At 37.0% G+C, this 22,947-nt stretch overlaps 1 protein-coding gene, 1 long non-coding RNA gene and 1 other non-coding gene across 6 annotated transcripts in view; 2 read left to right on the top strand and 1 right to left on the bottom strand.

Moving 5' to 3' along the window:
* LOC117092768 overlaps positions 1-22,947 on the bottom strand; it is a 126,388-nt gene that overhangs the window by 2,574 nt on the left and 100,867 nt on the right. The gene's annotated exons all lie outside the window — the stretch shown is intronic.
* CCDC30 (coiled-coil domain containing 30) overlaps positions 1-22,947 on the top strand; it is a 153,390-nt gene that overhangs the window by 53,938 nt on the left and 76,505 nt on the right. For 3 of the 4 annotated variants that reach the window (XM_033226837.1, XM_033226835.1, XM_033226834.1), the window contains 2 exons: positions 11,592-11,768; positions 22,302-22,511. In XM_033226837.1, the coding sequence (XP_033082728.1) occupies positions 11,592-11,768; positions 22,302-22,511 (387 nt within the window). Of the gene's footprint in view, positions 1-11,591; positions 11,769-20,929; positions 21,011-22,301; positions 22,512-22,947 lie in introns of those variants that run through there. The other variant, XM_033226838.1, reaches the window with a different exon arrangement.
* LOC117094141 lies at positions 14,313-14,419 on the top strand. The gene has a single exon (XR_004441448.1). It is a non-coding gene; the product is annotated as a U6 spliceosomal RNA (small nuclear RNA).

The raw sequence follows: 22,947 nt of genomic DNA, 5'->3' as shown, positions 1-22,947 counted from the left end.
TGCCAAATTGCTTTCTTGAAGAATCTGATCACCAACTATAATCTATGAAGCATGCTGTGCTAGGTTTCAAGGTACTCAAAACAAAATTTAAGATTGAGGGAATAAAAATAAAACCAGCATATTTGTGTTCATTCTCCTTGTCATCTACACTCTCTAATCATTGAAGGCGCATTCTCTCCTCTTGGTTTCTGTGACTTTCACTTCCTCTGCTTGTTCCTTACAAGTTTTTAGGCTTCTCTCTAGGATGATCTGCCTCCTTTTACTTCTCCCCTTCTCCCTGGTTCATTTTATCCAATCCCAGTGTTTCTGCTCACATTCTTCTGTGTCTGTGTCCTCACCACAGACATCTCTGTAGTCAGTCTATGGCCACATTCCCCCGTGTTGGTCTACCATCCACTTGCCCATTTGCCCAAGTCAGAAATCCTGGTGTCATGATGATTCCTTTTTCTCCCTTACCTGCCACATCCAGTAAATGACAAACCTTATCAATACTGTCTTTTCAATATCTCCAGAATTCATCATAGTTCTATTTATTGTTATTTATTACATGGATTATTACAACAGTTTCTCAAATGGTTTCCCTATCACATGGCGTCTAAATAATCTTTCTAAAGCACCTTCTCTCTTTTACTTCGGGGTTTTACATATCTTATTTATTAAATCATTTTGGAACACCTTTGCTTGTTCATGTTCTCATTTATACCAACACCCACCCTCCCCAACATCCATACGTACATGCAAGTACATACACACTCCTTCCTCCCTTTACATTTGTTTAGCTTGTGCCTACTCATCCATCAGGACTTGTATTACTTACTACTCATTTCTCACTAAATTGTAAGCTCCTTGGGACCGAGATCATGTCCTCCTGAAGCCCTAGTGCCTGCCAAAGTGGCCAGTGCTTATTAAAATCATTATAACCTGTGTCTGCTCAATGCCATACTAAAAGTTGAAAAAGTATAAAACTCATTTAACTGGTGGTTTGGCTGTAAATGAAAACCTATGATGGGTCATCTCCCTGAGTGTAAGTAAAAAATATGACTCATTTGTGGGTTTTCTTTTATTTTTTATTTTTTGAGACAGAGTCTCACTCTGTCGCCCAGGCTGGAGTGCAGTGGCACAATCTTGACTCACTGCAACCTGCACTTCCTGGGCTTAAGCGATTCTCATGTCTCAGCCTCCTGAGTAGCTAGGACTACAGGCGTACACCACCACACATGGCTAATTTTTGTATTTTTAGTAGAGATGGGGTTTCACCATGTTGGCCAGGCTGGTCTTCAGTATCCTGACCTCAGGTGATCCGCCCATCTTGGCCTTCCAAAGTGCTGGGATTACAGGCGTGAACCACCGTGCCTGACTGACTTATGTTTTTAAAGTTTATTTTTAAGAATAAGATGACTGCTGTGCTATAGAATTCAGGTTGAAAATCTTGTTTGCAATACTGTCTTGACTTGTAGCTTTTTTTCTCCCGATTCTACTACTATAATAAGCATTTTGATAGATTGTATTTTTATATTTGCACCAAGTCCCAAATTAGGAGAAAGAAAGCAGAAGGAAATTCCAGAGGAGTCAGTAAAGGAGGGCAGTTTTCCAAGAGAGGGGCAGAAGGAGGAGGGCTCACAACAGAATCGAGATATGAAAGATGAAGAAAAAGAACAGCAGTTGACCATGAAGCCTGAGGAAGTTGTGAAGCTTAGAGAAGAGCTGAGCCATATAAATCAGAGCCTCCTTCAGTCTCAGAGCTCTGGAGATAGTTCAGATGACAGTGGTGCCCAGGTAGGTGCTATAAACACACACCCTGACTGGGTTCGTTTCCTCTGATTGGCTGTGGGTATCAGCATCATTTTAAATACCATCTTTCATATATATAGTTTTTTTATTTTTATAGGTACATAGTAGGTGTGTGTATTTATGGGGTACATGAGATATTTTGATACAGGTATGCAATACATAAAATCACATATGGAGAATGGGGTATCCATCCCCTTAAGCATTTATCCTTTGTATTGCAAACAATCCAGGTACACTCTTTGAGTTATCATATATATGTGTGAGCAATATTATAACCACGGCCTGAATAATAACAAAATAGCAAGTAAAATCTGAACTAAGTCCATCGGTTGATGCCCTTTATTATAAAATGTTCGTAAACTCCATCTAAGCTCAGCAAGAAAATTGCTGATTGACTGTTGACATCTGCCCTAGCCAGATGGGATTGGGGATGGTAGGATGCACCACATTTTCCATTTCTGGTATGTAGCTTAGTAGACAGAGTACTTCATTTTAGTGAGGAAAAGACGACAGACATTTTATTATTTTAATTATGGCTTTTGCTATTTTACTAGGGATCTGCCTGTAGGAAAAATAAAAAGAGTGACTACAGCCACATTTCGGTTCTTATACCTCAATTTTACAGGTTCTCTCTTATACAAATTAAGATTTCCCTACATACACCTTTCCAGAAATTATTTTGAGATCCACAGAAGGGAGGCCTTTGTACTCATAAGTAAACCTACTGCAGAAGGCTGATAATATACATTTGAAAAGTGATTCAAGTATACATTTAGAAAAAGAAAGAGGAGCAATAAAGGAAGTTAAAAATATATTTGAAAGGATTCAGATACAGAGTTTGAAAACTAGACAAGTCACAGTAAACAGGGAAAATATATACCTATAAGGAGATTTAGATACACCTGTAAAAGGAAAAGGAGTCACTGAGTTTGTTCAGAAGACCAAAGGGGAACACGACATCAAATATTTAAGAAGAGATTACTTTTACAGCTCCAGATAGACATTGGTCAGTGGACATTGGCCAGTGTGGGAGGCTTGAGCAGAAGCTGAACACTGTGATCACAAAGATTATCAAATATTTTCTTAGCCAGTAGTCTTCACTCTATTGCCACAGTAGAAACGAATTTGTCATTGGGACCAGTATTTTATGAAGTTCATTTGTACTTAATGTTTATTTTATTAAAATAAAATGTTAAAAATTTTAAACAATAAAATATTTAAATAATCAAATAAAATATTTTATTTATATTAAATATATTAAATAAAATATATAAATAATAAAATATATTTAAATTTCTAAAATATTAGATACTGATAAAATTAGGATAGTTAAGGCTAGTTCCAATTTGTTTTATTTTGACAGCACTTTGTTAGGCATCATCTGGTCTTATGTCTTTAATTTACAGACGAATAAATGAAGACTAAGAAAGGGTAATTGGCTTAATAGATCTGTTGATTGAGAAAAAAAACAAAAGACCCCTGTGTACTTACCTTGCTCTTTTAGGTGGTTCCTAGTAACCTGATTGAGTGTATATGCTCTGCAGTAACTTTCTACCAGGATCATATGGTGGGAAAAAAAATAGAGACTCTTGTTGGCTGCTTGTCTAGCAGCTAGCTGCTTCAACAGTTGACTTTCTTGAAAAAGAATTTGCATTTCTACTCTGGCAGAGTGACTAAACTGGAAAATGTAGACGAGAAGAACTACTGTTCTGGTTTTTCCATCCTTCAAAAGAAGCTAAAACTTTTGGGCCTTTGTCCCCTTGGTAAAACTGGGGTGCATCTCTTGTATACAGTATCTCTGTTTTGGTATGTTAACCTATAGACTGTTGATTATGGATTAATTGTTAAAAGCTGTTATATAATGGTTAAACAAGAAGGTAGAATGGTGATCAAGGCATTTCAGGTTGTTTGCAGATGGGAAATGAAGATAGTTAAGGGAAAGTTAGGAAGCATCAACAGTAATGGGTAACATTATTGGGTGCTTATTAAGTGCCCAACATTGTGCTAAGTGCTTGCATGTGTTATCTTACTAACTCATCACCCCATCCAGCAGTAATCCTTATTATCCATATCTTAAGATGAGAGAATTGAAGTATAGAAGATGAAGTAATCTTTCCAGGATCACCCACTGATAAGTAGTAGATTCAGGATTGAAACACATACTTATCTAATTCCAAAGTGAGGGTTCTGCTATGATTGACTGGAGTACAAGAAGGAGACAGGGAGACCGGAAATAAGCTGGAAAACACACTTCAGGATATTATTCAGGAGAACTTCCTCAACCTAGCAAGAAAGGCCAACATGCAAATTCAGGAAATACAGAGAACACCATTAAGATACTCCACAAGAAGATCAACTCCAAGACACATAATCATCAGATTCTCCAAGGTTGAAATGAAGGAAAAACTGGAAAAAACTGGAAAAAATGAAGGAAAAAAGCAAAGCCAGAGAGAAAAGCCAGGTCACCTACAAAGGGGAGCCTATCTGTTTAAGAGTGGACCTCTCAGCAGAAACTCTACAAGCCAGAAGAGATTAGGGGCCAATATTCAACATTCTTTAAGAAAAGAATTTTCAACCTAGAATTTCATATCCAGTAAAACTAAGCTTCATAAGCAAAGGAGAAATAAAATCCTTTCCAGACAAGCAAATGCTGCGGGATTTCATTACCACCAGGCCTGCTCTGCAAGAGCTCCTGAAAGAAGCACTAAATATGGAAAGGAAAAACCGGTACCAGCCACTGCAAAAACACACCAAAATATAAAGACCAATGACACTACAAAGAAACTGTATCAACTAGTGCGTAAAATAATCAAATAGCATCATGATAACAGGATGAGATTCACATATAACAATACTAACCTTAAATGTAAATGGGCTAAATGCCCCAGTTAAAAGACATAGACTGGCAAATTGGATAAGGAGTCAAGACCCATTGGTGTGCTATGTTCAGGAGACCCATCTTACATGCAAAGACGTACACAGGCTCAAAATAAAGGGAGGGAGGAAAATATACAAAGCAAATGGAAAGCCAAAAAAAAAGCAGGGATTGCAATCCTGGTCTCTGACAAAACAGACTTTAAACCAACAAAGATCAAAAAAAGACAAAGGAAGGCATTACATAACGGTAAAGGGAACAATTCAACAAGAAGAGCTAACTATTCTAAATATACATGCAACCAATACAGGAGCACTCAGAATCATAAGACAAGTTCTTAGAGACCTACAAAGAGACTTAGACTCCCACACAATAATAGTGGGAGACTTTAACACCCCACTATCAGTATTAGACAGATCCATGAGACAGAAAATTAACAAGGATATTTAGAACTTGAACTCCGCTCTGGATCTAATGGACCTAGTAGACGTCTACAGAACTTTCTACCCCAAATCAACAGAATATACATTCTTTTCAGTGCCACATAGCACTTATTCTAAAATTGACCACATAATTGGAAGTAAAACACTCCTCAGCAAATGCAGAAGAACTGAAATCATAACAAATGGTCTCTGAGACCACAGTGCAATCAAATTAGAACTCAGGATTAAGAAACTCACTCAAAACCACGCAATTTCATGGAAATTGAACAACCTGCTCCTGAATGACCCCTTGATAAATAATGAAATTAAAGCAGAAATCAAGAATTTGTTTGAAACCAATGAGAACAAAGAGACAATGTACCAGAATCTCTGGCACACAGCTAAAGCAGTGGTAAGAGAGAAATTTATGCCACTAAATGCCGACATAAGAAGGCTAAAAAGATCTCAAATCAACACCCTAATATCACAATTAAAAGAGCTAGAGAGGCAAGAGCAAACTAATCCAAAAGCTAGCAGAAGACAGGAAATAACTAAGATCAAAGAAGAGTTGAAGGAGATAGAAACATGAAAAACTCTCCAAAAAATCAGTGAATCCCGGAGCTGTTGTTGTTGTTGTTTTTGAGTCAGAGTCTTGCTATATCGCCCAGGCTGGAGTGCAGTGGCATGATCTCAGCTCACTGCAACCTCTGCCTTCTGGGTTCAAGTGATTCTCCTGCCTCAGTCTCCCAAGTAGCTGGGATTACAGGCACGCACCACCATGCCTGGCTAATTTTTTGTATTTTTAGTAGAGAGAGTTTCATCATGCTGGTCAGGCTGGTCTCAAACTCCTGACCTCGTGATCTGCCCACCTTGGCCTCCCAAGTGCTATTATTACAGGCGTGAGCCACTGTACCCGATCCAGGAGCTGGTTTTTTGAAAAAATTAACAAAATAGATAGACCACTAGCTAGACTAATAAAGAAGAAGGGAGGTAAGCATCAAATCACCATTGACCCCAGAGAAATACAAACTACCATTAGAGAATACTATAAACACCTCTATGCAAATAAACTAGAAAATCTAGAAGAAATGGATAAATTCCTGGTCGCATACACCCTACCAAGATTAAACCAGGAAGAAGTTGAATCCCTGAATAGACCAATAACAAGCTCTGAAATTGAGGCAGTAATTAATAGTCTACCAAAAAACAAACAAACAAACAAACAAACACCAGGACCAAACAGATTCACAGCTGAATTCTGCTAGAAATACAAAAAGGAGCTGGTACCATTCCTTCTGAAACGATTCCAAACAATTGAAAAGGAGGAACTCCGTAACTCATTTTATGAAGCCAGCATCATTCTGATACCAAAATCATGAAGAGATACAACAAAAAAAGAAAACTTCAGGCCAATATCCCTGATGACATCGATGCAAAAATCCTCAATAAAATACTGGCAAACCGAATCCAGCAGCACATCAAAAAACTTATCCACCACAATTAAGTCAGCTTCATCTCTGGGATGCAAGGCTGGTTCAACATACACAAATGAATAAACATAATCCATCACATAAACAGAACCAAAGACAAAAACACATGATTATCTCAATAGATGCAGAAAAGGCCTTTGATAAAATTCAACATCCCTTCATGTTAAAAACTCTCAATAACCTAGGTATTGATGGAACATATCTCAAAATAATAAAGAGCTATTTATGACAAACTCACAGCCAATATAATATTGAATGGGCAAAAGCTGGAAGCATTCCCTTTGAAAACCAGTACAAGACAAGGATGCCCTCTCTCACCACACCTATTCAATATAGTATTGGAAGTTCTGGCCAGGGCAGTCAGGCAAGAGAAAGAAATAAAGGGTATTCAGATAGAAAGAGAGGAAGTCAAGTTATCTCTGTAGATGACCTGATTTTATATTTAGAAAAACCCATCATCTTAGCCCAAAAACTTCTTGAACTGATAAGCAACTTCAGCAAAGTCTCAGGATACAAAATCAATGTGCAAAAATCACAAGCATTCCTTTATACCAACAATAGGCAAGCAGAGAGTCAAATCATGAATGAACTCCCACTCACAATCACTACAAAGAGAATACCTAGGAATACAGCTAACAAGGGATGTGAAGGACCTCTTCAAGGAGAACTACAAACCACCACTCAAGGAAATAAGAGAGGACACAAAGAAATGGAAAAACTTTTCATCCTAATGGATAGCAAGAATCAATATCATGAAAATGGCCATACTGACCAAAGTAATTTATAGATGCAATGCTATTCCCATCAAACTACCACTGATATTCTTCACAGAATTAGGAAAAAAACTATTTTAAATTTCATATGGAATCAAAGAAGACCCTGTATAGCCAAGACAATCCTAAGCAAAAAGAACAAAACTGGAGGCATCACGCCACCTGACTTCAAACTATACTACAAGGCTGCACTAACCAAAACAGCATGGTACTGGTACTAAAACAGACATATAGACCAATGGAGCAGAATAGAGACCTCAGAAATAACACCACACATCTACAACCATCTTATCTTTGACAAACCTGACAAAAACAAGCAATGGGGAAAGGATCGCCTATTCAGTAAATGGTGCCAGGAAAACTGGCTAGCCATATGCAGAAAAATGAAACTGGACCCCTTCCCTATACCTTAAACAAAAATTAACTCAAGATGGATTAAAGACTTAAATGTAAAACTCAAAACCACAATAACTCTAGAAGAAAACCTAGGCAATACTATTCAGGACATAGCCATGGGCAAAGACTTCATGACAAAAATGCCAAAAGCAATTGCAACAAAAGCCAAAATTGACAAATGAGATCTAATTAAACTAAAGAGCTTCTGCACAGCAAAAGAAACTATCATTAGAGTGAACAGGCAACCTACAGAAAGGGAGAAAAATTTTGCAATCTACCTATCTGACAAAGGTCTAATATCCAGAATTTACAAGGAACTTAAACATATTTATAAGAAAAAACAACCCCATCAAAAAGTGGGTGAAGGATATGAACAGACACTTCTCAAAAGAAGACATTTACGTGGCCAGCAAACATATGAAAAACAGCTCGACATCACTGATCATCAGAGAAATGCAAATCAAAACCAAAGTGAGATACCATCTCACGCCAGTCAGAGTGATGATTATTTAAAAAGTCAGGAAACAATAGATGCTGGTAAGGCTGTGGAGAAATAGGAATGCTTTTACACTGTTGGTGGGAATGTAAATTAGTTCAACCATTGTGGAAGACAGCATGGCAATTCCTCAAGGATCTAGAACCAGAAATACAATTTGACCCAACAATCTCATTACTGGTATATACCCAAAGAAATATAAATCATTCTATTGTAAAGACACATGCACACGTATGTTTATTGCAGCACTCTTTACAACAGCAAAGACGTGGAACCAACTCAAATGCTCATCAATGATAGACTGGATAAAGGAAATATAGTACATATACACCATGGAATACTTTGCAGCCATAAAAAGGAATGCAATCATGTCCTTTGCAGGGACATGGATGAAGCTGGAAGCCATCATCCTCAGCAAACTAACACAGGAACAGAAAACCAAACACCACATGTTCTCTCAATCATGAGAGGGAGTTGAACATTGAGAACACATCGACACAGAGAGGGGAACAACACACACCAGGACCTGTTAGGGGTAGGGGGTGAGGGGAGGGAACTTAGAGGATGGGTCAATAGGTGCAGCAAACCACCATGGCACACGTATACATATGTAACAAACCTGCACATTCTGCATATGTATCCTGAGGATCATGCCTGTAATCCCAGCACTTTGGGAGGCTGAGGCAGGTAGATCACATGAGGTCAGAAGTTGGAGACCAGCCTGACCAACATGGTGAAACCCTATCTCTACTGAAAATACAAACATTAGCTGGGCATGGTAGCACGCACCTGTAATCCCAGCTACTCAAGAGGCTGAGGCAGGAGAATTGCTTGAACCCAGGAGGCAGAGGTTGCGGTGAGCCGAGATCACGCCACTGCACTCCAGCCTGGGCGACAAAGCTAGACTCCGTCTCAAAAAAATAAAAAAAATCATAATTACATTATAACCCATTGAAGATTTTTTTTTCTAGGGATCTTAGAGTCTTGCAGCTCAAAGAAAAGCAGATTGTATTTAGATTGCCTTTCTAGCTAAACCAAAGTAGGAATTGAAGAGCTAACAGGACTTGAGGGCTTCTGTGTTACTTTAGGGACATAAGCAAGATAAAACTAAAATAATGATATGGGCTTTTTAGAAAGTTGTAGACAGGAGCATACTGGACCAGGACTAAGGAAACTCTAAGAATATCTTATCTATTGAATTGTATAAGATTGAATTCTTTATCTATTCAGCATACTTACTTGTGCCTACCTTTTGTAGAAAACCCAAATGACTATTCTCTTATTTCACTGGAGAAGCCTGATAGGAAAGTGTATTGCTGGTGTTTGATACATGTGCTTTTTTTTACAGCTTTGTTCAGGATTTTTTTTGGTTTTTTTTGAGACAGAGTCTCTCTCTGTCACTCAGGCTGAAGTGCAATGGCATGATCTTGGCTCACTGCAACCTCTACCTCCTGGGTTCAAGCAATTCTCATGCCTCAGCCTCCCAAGTAGCTGGGACTACTGGTGTGCACCACCACGCCCAGCTAAGGGTTTCACCATGTTGGCCAGGCTGGTCTTGAACTCCTGACCTCAGGTGATCCACCCACCTCGGCCTCCCAAAGTGCTGGGATTGCAGGCGTGAGCCACCATGCCCAGCCTATTCAGGATTATTGACAAATGTTGTGTATTTGTCGTGTACAACCAGATGTTTTGATCTATGTATACATTGTGAAATGATTAAATCAAGCTAAGTTACATGTCTATCATCTCACATACTTTTTTGTGGTGAGAACATTTAAGATCTACTCTTCTGACAATTTTCAAGTATACAGCACATTATTATTAAGTATAGTCACTATGCTATATAATACATATCCAGAATTTATCCTGTCTATCTGAAACTTTGCACCCTTTGACCAGCATCTTCCCATTCCATGCCTCCCCTCCCCAGCCTCGCAACCACCATTCTACTTGCTGCTTCTGTGAGTTCAGCTTTATGAGTTCAACTTTTTAGAGTCCACGTATATGTGAGATCATACAGTATTTGTCTTTCTGTGCCTGGCTTATTTCACTTAGCATAATGCTCTCCAAGTTCATTCATGTTATGACAAATGACAGAATTTCTGTCCTTATAAAGGCTGAACAGTTTTGCATTGTACATGTGTGTTTTGTGTGTGTGTATACTATATTTTCTTTTCCATTCATCCATTGATTGACACTTATGGAAAATGTTTCTCATTTTTCTTGGCAAAGATTTTTTGGATGTGACTCTAAAAGCAAAAATAGACAAATAGGGTTGTGTCAAGTTAAAAAGCTTCTGCACAGCAAAGGAAACAATCAACAGAGTAAAGAGACAACCTACAGAATGGGCAAAAATATTTGTAGATCATACATCTGATAAGGGGTTAATATCCAAAATATATAAGGAACTCAACTTAATAGCAAGAAAACAAATAATCCAATTTAAAAATAGGCAAAAGATGCAAATAGACTTTTCCCAAAAGAAGACATACAAAAGACCAATAGGTATGTGAAAAAATGTTCAATGTCGTGAATTATTAGAGAAATACAAATTAAAACCACAATGAAATATCACCTCACATCTATTAGAATGACTTTTATCAAAAAGACAAAAGGTAAGTGTTGGCAAGGATATGGAGAAAATAGAACACTTCGACACTGTGGGTGGGAATGTAAATTAGTACAGCCAATATAGAAAGCAGTATGGAGGTTCCTCAAAAAATTAAAAATAGAGCTACCCATATGCTCCAGCAATTCTACTTCCAGGTATATATCCAAGGGATTTGAAACCAGTGTGTCAAAGAGATATCTGCAGAAGTGGTGTGTGTGTGTGTACACGATGCAATATTATTCAGCCTTGAAATAATGTGTTTTATGGGAGAAGAATCATCGGGAAATAAAGTGATGAGGAAGACTAGAAACTTAAGGTCTCTTACTAAGTTTCCTCTTTCCTTTTGCCAGCGGACACCACACACACACAGACACACACACACACATTCACACTCTACTTCTTAACATATAGACTCTTTGAACTTCCCATTTTAAATGTGTTTTACTCTAAAATTGTCTGTGCTTCTATCATTGATATGAAAAATAAGGTGTCTGTGCCTACTGCTTTTGTTAACATAATTTTATTGTTATTTTCACTCTAATATAACAGGTATTATATGAATATGTATCAACTATCCATAAATGTAAAAGAGTAGTTTGTTGTAGATAAGCTAATTCCAAAAACATTTACATGTGAATAATCACATTCTGACGATTCTGGTTCTGACAACTTGAACCCATGTTTTCCCAATATTCTTTCCAATTGTCTGTGTTTCTCTTTTAAAATGTTTGCTTTAGCATCCATCATCTGGAGATAAACTAAAATACAACCAGCAAGGGGAAGTACAACTTCACCAGAATTTGCACCGGCTCCAGATTCTATGCAACTCAGCTGAAAATGAGCTTCGATATGAACGAGGGAAGAACTTGGACTTAAAGCAACATAATAGCTTACTTCAGGAAGAAAACATTAAGGTAACTCTTGTGGGCACATGCTTTATGGAAGGGTTTCAGTTGGCCCTGGGAATAAACGAATTTAAGTTCCTCTACTTGATAATTCATGATAGGCTCCACAAATGTGTGGGCAATGTGAGCTATCTGGTAACTTCCTCCTTTAACTTTTCCCTGCAAAGTAAGAATGTGTATATTATCAACCTGTAAATAGAAAAAGGCATTAAATTACATAATCTTCTGAAAACACTATCTAATATTTTTAGTACTTACTAAACTTCAGTGACCTGAACCCTAAACCCCAGTTGTCCTGCCCTGTGTATCACTAGCCTTATTTATCCCTATTAGATGTATCCATTATTATTGGTTCAATCAGATCTCAACTGCACCAAGGTACAATTCATGGGAGAGCAAAGTTGTTCTTCCTAATACAACAGCATGAAATAGTTAAAGCAACATCTCCCAAATGCTTGTTTAAAAATAATCTATGTAGAACTGCCATACACAGATTCAACTAAATTTTTTGAACCACATAAATGTTTAAAATTAACCTCCATGTAAAATAGTACTTCCTCTTAATTATGGTTCAATTCTGTAAATATATATATTAAGGACTTAGTTTCTATAAGCCTCTATTGAAGGTTCTAAAATTCAACATTCAATATTCGTATGTAATCTTATAGACACTGAGAGTTTAATGGTAGGCACAATAGACACAATCCTTATACCCATGGTGCAGGGGTCAGCAAACTTTGGCATGTAGGTCAAATTCTGTCTGCCTTCTGTTTTTATAAATAAAGTTTTATTGGCAGCCATATCTGTCTGTTTATATATTATGGCTGCTTTTGTGCTACAGTAACAGATTTGATAGTTGTGATGAAACCATGTGACCCACACGGTCTAAAATATTTACTACCTGACCCTTTATGAGAAAAGTTTGCCCACACCGGTCTAGTGGGATAAAATGATCTTATTTGAAAAGTGACATAAACATGGATAAGAAAGGTCCCTACTTTTCAAGAGCTTACAGTCTAGTAGGGGAGATATAGAGGAAAACAAATATCCGTTTATCCCAAACTTCAAGGAAGGCCTTCTAAGGGAGTTCTAGTATTCCAGGATTATTTGAATAAACCTCTTCCCTGTCCTCACCCTTCACGAGTTTTTGAAGACTGTTCATATTCCGTCAAGCCTTTGTAGTTTTAAATTAAATTCTAAATCTTTATCACATGTTTTCATAAGACAGTCTTTCACTTTCCCTTCAAGGGCATTTCTTAGATCATTTTAACTGTCCAACTCAGAACATATTCTAACAATACTACATATTTCTTAAGGAACAATGGCTATAACTACACAGATTATAATGCCTTACATATGATTGGTACCCTATAAATATTTATTGGATTAATGAACAGTCTTTCAGGGATGGATAAATGATAGCTTGGTAACAAGAGAAGATTTTTATTTTTCACTGTTTGTAAAGAGCATGCAGTAAATTTTAAAAAAAAAGTTTTTTATCTATTTTAATCTCCGTGGTGAGACAAATTATTGGCCATTTAGGAATAAGACATCAGCCTCTTGATTAGCTCCTTAGGCCAGGCACCTAAGAAAGTTTTATACGATGAGTATCCTTTATTGAGAGTTTGTCCACTTCATCTCTTTTTGTTTGGTTGTTTCTGAGACAGAGTCTCGCTCTGTTGCCCATGCTGAAGTGCAGTGGCGTGATCTCTGCTCACTGCAACCTCCACCTCCCAGGTTCAAGATATTCTCCTGCCTCAGCCTCCTGAGTTGCTGGGATTACAGGCGCACGTCACCACACTCAGATAATGTTTGTATTTTTAGTAGAGGCAGGGTTTCACCATATTGGCCAGGCTGGTCTTGAACTCCTGACCTCAGGTGATCCTCCTGGCTTAGCTTCCCAAAGTGCTGGGATTACAGGTGTGAGCCACTGGGTCCAGCCTGTCTACTTTATCTCTTATGAACAGCCTCACAACCCTAAAGGGTGAGCACTTTATGGATGAGGAAACTGTTCAAGATTGCAAAGCTAACAAATTGTAGTCAGAACTTAAACTCAAGTCTGTTCCTCTCTTTCCTGTGTGGACATCTTTCCATATTATACCCCTCCTCAATTTGAGTCATTTTGGAACCTCAGCTTCACAAACTTTTAAAAATCCACTCAAGGCCAGTGCAGTGGCTGACACCTATAATCCTAGCACTTTGCGGGGCTGAGGTGAGCAGATCACTTAAAGTGCTCAGGGGTTTGAGACTAGCCTGGCTAACATGGTGAAACCCCATCTCTACTAAAAATTACAAAAAAAAAAAAAAAAAAAGTTAGCCGGGTATGGTAGCACACACCTGTAGTCCCAGCTTCTTGGGAGACTGAGACATGAGAATTGCTTGAACCCAGGAGGCAGAGGTTGCAGTGAGCCGTGATTGGGCCACTGCAGTCCATCCTGGGCAACAGAGCGAGAATCTATCTCAAAAAAAAAAAAAATTCCATTCAAATTATCAAACTTGAATCTCTAGCTACTGTTAGGCCAACTTATGAGACTGATTAAGAAACAAAAATACGTGTTCGCTTCAGCAGCACACATACTAAAACTGGAATGATATAGAGAAGATTAGCATGGCCCCTGCGCAAGGATGACACGCAAATTTGTGAAGCATTCCATATTTTTTAAACTGAAGAGCTTCTGTACAGCAAAAGAAACTATCATCAGAGTGAACAGGGAACCTACAGAATGGGAGAAAATTTTTGCAATCTATCCATCTGACAAAGGGCTAATATCCAGAATCTACAAGGAACTTAAACACATTTAGAAGAAAAAAACAACCCCATCAAAAAGTGGGTGACGGATATGAACAGACGCTTCTCAAAATAAGACATTTATGCAGCCAGCAAACATATGAAAAAAAGTTCATCATCACTGGTCATTACAGAAATACAAATTAAAACCACAGTGAGATACCATCTCATGCCAGTTAGAATGGTGATCATTAAAAAGTCAGGAAACAACAGATGCTGGCGAGGATGTGGAGAAATAGGAACACTTTTACATTGTTGGTGGGAGTATAAACTAGTTCAACCATTGTGGAAGACAGTGTGGCAATTCCTCAAGGATCTAGAACCAGAAATACAATTTGACCCAGCAATCCCATTACTGGGTATATACCCAAAGGATTATAAATCATTCTACTATAAAGACAAATGCACACGTATGTTTATTGCAGCACTATTCACAGTAGCAAAGACTTGGAACTAACCCAAATGTCCATCAGTGATAGACTGGATAAATAAAATGTGGCACATATACATCATGGAATACTATGCAGCCATAAAAAAGGATGAGTTCATGTCCTTTGCAGGGACGTGGATGAAACTGGAAACCATCATTCTCAGCAAACTAACACAGGAACAGAAAACCAAACACTGCATGTTCTCACTCATAAGTGGGAGTTAAACAATGAGAACACATGGGCACAGGGAGGGGAACATCACATACCGGGGCCTGTCAGTGGGTGGGGGACAAGGGGAGGGATAGCATTAGGTGAAATACCCCATGTAGATGACGGGTTGATGGGTGCAGCAAACCAACATGGCACATGCATACATATGTAACAAACCTGCACGTTCTGCACATGTATCCCATAACTTAAAGTATAATTTAAAAATAAAATAAATTAATTAAAAATTTAAAAAATAAATAAAAATATTGACTGGGTGCAATGGCTCAAGTCTACAGTCCTAGGGCTTTGGGAGGCCAAGGCAGGAGGATTGCTTGAGCCCAGGGATTTGAAGCTGCAGTGAGCTACAATCACACCACTGCACTCCAGCCTGGGTAATAGAATGAGGTCCTGTCTCAAAAAAAAAAGAAAAAAGAAATAAAAATTAAAATATCACTTTTTCTTTTTAAAAAAAACCAAAATACTAATGTATTCCTTTTTAAATCATTGTATTATAAAATATAACACTTAGAAAATGCATAAAACATACAGTTTACCTAATTGTCATAAAGTGAATAGACATCTAAACACTACCCAGGACAAGAAATAGAACAATGCCAGCACACTAGTGGCCCCTGCATACCTTGTCCCCATCATAATCCCATCACCTTACCACCCCAGTAGTAACCACTAATTTTGGTAATAACTCTCTTGCTTTACTTTATAGTTTCATCAACTATTTATAATCCCACACAATATAGTTGTCTTCCCTATTTTTCCTATTTCAAAAATACAATCAGTATTTATACCTTGTGTTTGCCTTATAACTTTGTCTGCAAGATTCATTCATGTTACAGTGTATAGCCATTGCTCATTCATTTTCTTTGCAATATTAGTATTCTATTGTAAAAAAAAAAAAAAAGCCATACGTTATTTATTTTTTCTATGGCTTATGGACATTTTACATGTTTCCAGCTTGGGGATGTTAAAAAGAATGTTATAGGCTTGCAGAGCCTCAGGCAGATTGCTGCTCTGTTACCACCAATACCAAGACGCTGTTGTAGATCCTCTTCTTGGTGCTTGACTGTCCCAACTTGAAGCTGAGGAAGCTGCCTTGGATGCATAGGTCATTGGCCGTAACAGTGTTTACCCCAGTGTTGTCTTATTTCATCATTACCAGCATCACCAAACCCTAAGTGTTGACTCTTTGATCACAGGCCCAAGAGTAAATAGACAATATATTATGAAAGGACTTGTACCCTTTCTATATACAATGAGAAGTTTAGGTTTCTTAATCTTGAACAAATTCAATTTACCAAATATTCCAGAACACTTGATTTCTTCTTTTTCTTTGATTTGTTTCTCATCTATTCATTGTCTGTGTCTTACTTTTTTCATAATAAGATTATTCTTGAAAAATGAAACTTCCAGGCTTTCTAAAAGGTTAGAGTGCCTTTTGAGAAGAAGTCAACAGCTAATAGATTTGTTCTTATTGAAATTTCAAAAGTTGTACCAACCCTCCAAAATAAAATGAGAAAAAAAAATGAGACAGAAGGTGAGCTGTTTTAGAATGGCAAGGTGGGAAATGGGTTTTTACTGGAAAAATAGGAAGTGTATTAAAACTTGATTGAGAATTTTTTTGGCAACATCAATGAGATAAGCTTATTACATTTTTTCCTGTTGACCTACATTGATCCACCAATGATATTAAGGCATTTTGCCCTTAGGTTTAATTTCTTTTTTTTTTTTTTTTTTGAGACGGAGTCTGGCTCTGTGGCCCAGGCTGGAGTGCAGTGGTGTGATCTCTGCTCACTGCAAGCTCCACCTCCCAGGTTCATGCCATTCTCCTGCCTCAGCCTCCCATGTAGCTGGGACTACAGGCACCTGCCACTGTGCCCGGCTAATTTTTTGTATTTTTTAGTAGAGACGGGGTTTTACCATGTTAGCCAGGATGGTCTCGAACTCTTGACCTCGTGATCCGCCCACCTCGGCCTCCCAAAGTGCTGGGATTACAGACGTGAGCCACCACGCCCGGCCAGGGGTTAATTTCTTTACTTCTACATACATTCATTTCATTCTGTTTAACAAAGCTTTGATCATTTTATGTGTCCACTAACATTTTTGGAAATGGCATTTCTGGTCTTCAAAAATTAATGCAAAATGAGGAAATGAAGTTTCATAAGCTAAGCACTCTACATACTTGAGCAGCTTTTACTGAAAGAGCTTTGCCTTTGAACAGAGGGTATGACAGCACATTATTTCAGATATGTTCAGTCAATGAATATCAGATTCTTTCCTGAGTAGCAAGATATATAAATAGAACTAAGTAATGTTTCTACTTTTTAAAGAGTGCTGCAATGAACATTCATGCACATGTGTCCTGATGTCCATAAGTACACACTCCTCTAGGAAGAGATTGGGAGTGGAATTATTTCATCATAGGATATGTATTACCTCAACTCCTTCTAAAGTCTTCTACCAACAGTGTCTGAAGGTTCCCATTGCTCTACATCCTCACCAACTCTTGGAACTGTCAGACGTTAAAATTTTTGCAAACCTAGTATACATGTATAGCAGTAGTTCCATGTGGTTTTAGTGTGCATTTGCCTGTTTGCAAACAAGTTTGAGCAGCTTTTTATACATTTAATTAGCATTTGAATTTCTATTTTGTGAAGTGCTTGTTCAAGATTTTGTTCATATTTATTTGGGGTTTCTCTCATTTTAATTTTTTCATTAATTTATAGAGGCTTTTAAGCTTTTAAAATACATTAACCCTTTATCAGGTATGTATTAGAAACATTGACTCTGTGACTTGCATTCTCATTCTCCTTATATATCTTTTGATGAATCAAAGTTTTGAATTTTAATAATCATTATTTTTCATTATAACTAGTGATTTTGGGGTCTGATTTAATAAATATCTTACTACTTCAAAGTCATAAAGCTATTCTACATTAACATTTATTTATGTATGTATTTATTTATTTGTTTTTGAGATGGAGTTCCACTCCGTCACACAGGCTGGAGTACAGTGGCATGATCTTGGCCCACTGCAACATCTGCCTCCTGGGTTCAAGCAGTTCTTCTGCCTCGGCTTCCCAAATAGCTGGGATTACAGGCACACACCACTATGCCTGGCTAATTTTTTTGTACTTTTAGTAGATATGGGGTTTCACCATATTGGCCAGGCTGGCCTCGAACTCCTGACCTCAGGTGATCTGCCCACCTCAGCCTCCCTAAGTGTGGGATTACAGGCGTGAGCCACCGTGCCCAGCCTATTGTGGTATATTTTTGAGCTCCCTATTCTGCTCCATTGTTTATTTGTCTGCTCTTGTGCCAATACTTGCTATCGTGATTATTTTAGCTTTATATAAATATTAACATTTGATAGAGCAAGTCTTTTTACCTTGTTCTTCTTTTCTGGGATATCTGGGCTATTCCTGGACTTTGGGGTTCCTATATAAGTTTTATAATCAGTTTGTTAAGCTAAACACAAATACTCACATGAACTCACGTAGAACACATGTATATTGACACACAACCCTTTGGGATTTCACTTGGAATTACATTGGCTCTATAGGTCAATTTGGGCAGAATTTAAATCTTTGCAAGATTGAATCCTCTAATTTAAGAACAGAGTGTGTGTATTTAGGTTTTTAATTTCTCTCAATATTTAAATGTTCTTATATGTATGTATTTATTTATTTGTTTTTGAGATGGAGTTCCACTCTGTCACACAGGCTGTGGACAATATCTTTTGTTAGACATATTCACAGGTGCTGATATTTTCCATACGATTATAAATGGTAACTTTAAAAATGTTCATTTTCTAATTATTTCCCAATGTATAAAAATTCACTTAATCATTTTCTAATAAAAACTTTCCCATACTTTTTTATTCTTACAATGTATGTATATGTTATTTTGGATTTTCTAGCAAGTAATCATATCATTTAAAGACAATTTTCTTTCTTCCTTTCCATATGTTAAACCCTTCATTCTTTTTTCTTGTTCTGTTTACTGGCTAGCACAGTGCTGAATAGAACTGGTGACAGTAGGCATCCTTTCCTAATTCCCAGTCTCAAAGGAAAAGCTCTCAAATTTCACCGTTTAGTATGTTTTTATTGCTTTTTAAAAATAGATATTTTATCCAAATCTACTTCAGAAAGAAAGAAAAATAAATAAAAGTAGATATTACTTATTACATTAAGGAAATTGCTTTCTAGCATTGGTTGGTTCAATGTTTTATGACAAATACATGTTGAATTTCATACATTTTTTCTGAATATTTTGAGAAGGTTTTTAAAAAATTTTAATCTGTTAATATGCTGAATTACTTTGATTTTCTAATGTTAATCCAATTTTGCATTTCTGGGATAAACCTAACTTCATCATAAATTATCATTCTTTTCCTACAGTGCTAGATTTGGCTTGCTAATATGTCTTTGGGATTTTTGTAACTTTCCTCATGAGTGAGACTAGTCTGTCACTTCCTTGCAATGCCCTTGTCAGATTTTGATATCAAGGTTATCCTAGCCTCTTAAAATAAAATGGGTAATACACCCTCTTTTTCTGTCTTCTGGAAAAGTTTGTATTAAGTTACAATGATTTCTTCTCAAATTATTGCAAAAAACTCATCCCTAAAGCCTTCTGATTTTGCTTTCTTTTGGGTAGGTTTTCAATTTCTAGTTCCATTTCTTTAATAGTTATGAGAAGTCAAGTTCTTATTTTTTTGCATCAACTTTGTTATATTTTATTTTTCTAAAAATGTTTCCATTTCATTTAAATTATTTAAAGTTTTACAGAAATTTATTCATTTTGTCTTCTTTTTAATATATATATATTTTAACAAAGGTAGCTTTTAAAAAAGAAGAAAAATATATAATGAGGGTCATTTCACTTTTATAATACTAGTTACCTTTGTCTTGTTGCTTTTTCTTTGATCAGTCTCACTAGAAGTGTATTTATTTTATTAGACTTTTCAAAGAACCAAATTTTAGCTTGTTGATCCACTCTAACGTATTCTTTTTAGAGAAATAATAAATACATGTATTTCACAGTGTAGAGTAAATGTAGTGTAGAGTACTGAATTAGAATCAGAAAATCTATATTCAGACCTTGGTTCTATCATCTGGTAACTATTTCAGATTCAGTTTTTTATCTCTAAAATGGGCTAAAATACCAATCCCAGCCACTTCATAGATGTGAAAGCCTAACAAATGTCAAGTAGTAATATTAGTATATGCCTCAGCTCTGTATTTCAAATGCAGCAGATAGTCTAAAAGCAATTATTGAATAGGAACATTTAACTTTTGTTAGGTGTTTCCTATGTGTCTGGCTCTATTCTTGAGGCTTTAATTGCTTTGTCTCATTTAATGCCACCTCACAACTATCCTATGAGGTAACTAGTTATTATCCCCATATTACAGATGAAGAAACTGATGCTCAAAGAGGTTGAACACAATTAACTTTTAGATTAACTTTATATAATCTGATTGGTTAATATAGAGAAAGCACAGATGAAGGACATTATAGCTATCATCCCTATTAATTCAGTTGAAAAGCTTTGAGACCAGGGAATTCTATTTACCATTAAAACAAAGTAAATTCTCTCTCACCACTTTTGTCTATGAGCCTTCCCTGCCCAGTGTATACATTCACTACATTCTGATATTTTTTAGAATATCATTCATTTACTTGCTCAGTAAATAATTGATTAATCACCTACTCTCTGGTTCTTTGATAGGCCTTGGTATTAAGAAATGAATTAAAAACCTAATCTCTGCTTTCTTGGAATTTAAAGTGGGGAAAGGGGACATAAACAGGTATATAAATGCATACTTAATTATACATCATGATATGTTTGATGAAGGAAGCAAATGTGGTACAGTGATGAGTAAGGACATTTCAGATTAGATGATTCTGAAAATTGCCCCCTGCAAAGTGACATTTAAGCTAAGACCTGAAGAATAAGCAGGCAACTATACAATGAGAAGGGAAAAGGGAAAGCACTTCTGGCAGAGGGAGGTGTGGAAAAAGTTTGGTGTGTTGGAAACTCTTAATACAAACCAATGTGACAGGAGTTACAGTGGGAGAAGGAGAAATAACAAGATGGATTTAAAGAGACAGACAAGGGCCAGAGCGTACAAAGCCAGGCAAGCTGGTGGGATCTGGAGTGAGGGACCACTGAAAGATTCTAAGCAGGGTTGTCAGGTAGTTCAATTTGTGTTTTTAAAAGAAAATTTGGCCACAGGGTTAGAGGACAGATTAGAAGAGAGTAAAAATGGAAGTGGTAGGACCAGTGCAGAGGCAGTTGCTATAGCCCAGGCTAGAGATGATGCCCCAGACTAGGTTAGTGCCAAAAAAAATGACACAAATGGATTAATGCAAGGTGTATTGTGGGGACAGAGTGACAGCATGTGCTAAATGATTGGAATTGGTTCATAATGGAAAAGGAAGACTTGGGGATTACTGACCTGCACAAAAGTTTGGATGGTGGCATTATTTACTGAAATTGGGAAAAGAGAGAAAAAAAGACTTTGGAGATATGGGCAGAATCAAGGAGTTTCATTTTGGCAAGTATTGGCATAAAATGGCATTTCAAATTATAGAAATGGATAGCAAATCATCCACTTTCTAGGCCTAGAAGAGTCCAGTAATACTCACATGTTGGGTAGCATTGGAAGAGTCTACAAAGAAGACCAAGAAAGAACAGCAGAGAGCTAAGTGAAAACCAGCAAAGTTTGGTATCACAGAATGCTACTGAGAAGTCACTTGTCCATTGGATTTATTTTGGCAATGAAGAGTTAGTACCCTTGGCAGAAAGTTTCACTGGGGTAGTGGGGATGAAAGCCAGTTTGGACTAGATTGAAGAAAGGATGGAAAACATTTAGACCATGCATATATAGAAACTCAGGAAAATTCCTTGGTCTAGCTGCTGTCTGACTAAACTTTGGAACCTCTTACTAACACATGGCAGCTCTAAAGAGGTACTCAGCCATGTGACATTGGTATCTGTTGGCTTTAAGGGGACTATACTCTTTTGAAAGCTGCTTATTCTAGTTCACGTTCATTCCACACTTATTTGTATTACTCTTACTTATTCTCTACCTCTAGATAAAGATTGAGCTAAAGCATGCCCAACAGAAGTTATTAGAGAGTACAAAGATGTGCTCTTCACTCACAGCAGAGTGTAAGCAGTGTCAGCAGAAAATCAAGGAACTGGAGTTGGAAGTACTTAAACAGACTCAGAGCATTAAATCACAGAACAACCTACAGGAAAAGCTGGCTCAGGAGAAATCTAAAGTTGCTGATGCAGAGGAAAAGGTAATTATCCTCATGCTTAATAAATAGCATACACTGAATACCACTACTGAAATATTATTTCCCTGAGGATTTTAAGAAATAAATATGTTGCAGACTTGATAGAATTCTGAGATTTTTTTTCTCTCCTATGTTTTCTTCTGTTTTGATTTCACCTGTTCCTACAATTTTAGGGATTCTTGTGTATTTGTAAAAAACTTCATGGACTTAAAAAGGTCAGTTGTATTAAAGCTATAACATGAACTTAAAGAACTGGATGATCCCATATGGCTTTTGTTTTATATTTTCACATTTGAGAACACTTATTCTTTCATTTGAATTGGCTGTTAATGTAAATTTTGTTTTAATTTTGTTTTTTTTAATTGACAAACAATTGTACATGTTCATGGGGTACATAGTGATGTTTAAATAGATATAATGTATAGTGATCATATCAGGG

Source organism: Trachypithecus francoisi, unplaced genomic scaffold (assembly GCF_009764315.1).
Source record: "Trachypithecus francoisi isolate TF-2019V2 unplaced genomic scaffold, Tfra_2.0 Lachesis_group12, whole genome shotgun sequence".
Classification (NCBI taxonomy): Eukaryota; Metazoa; Chordata; class Mammalia; order Primates; family Cercopithecidae; genus Trachypithecus; species Trachypithecus francoisi.
This window is presented reverse-complemented; position numbering and strand designations above follow the sequence as displayed.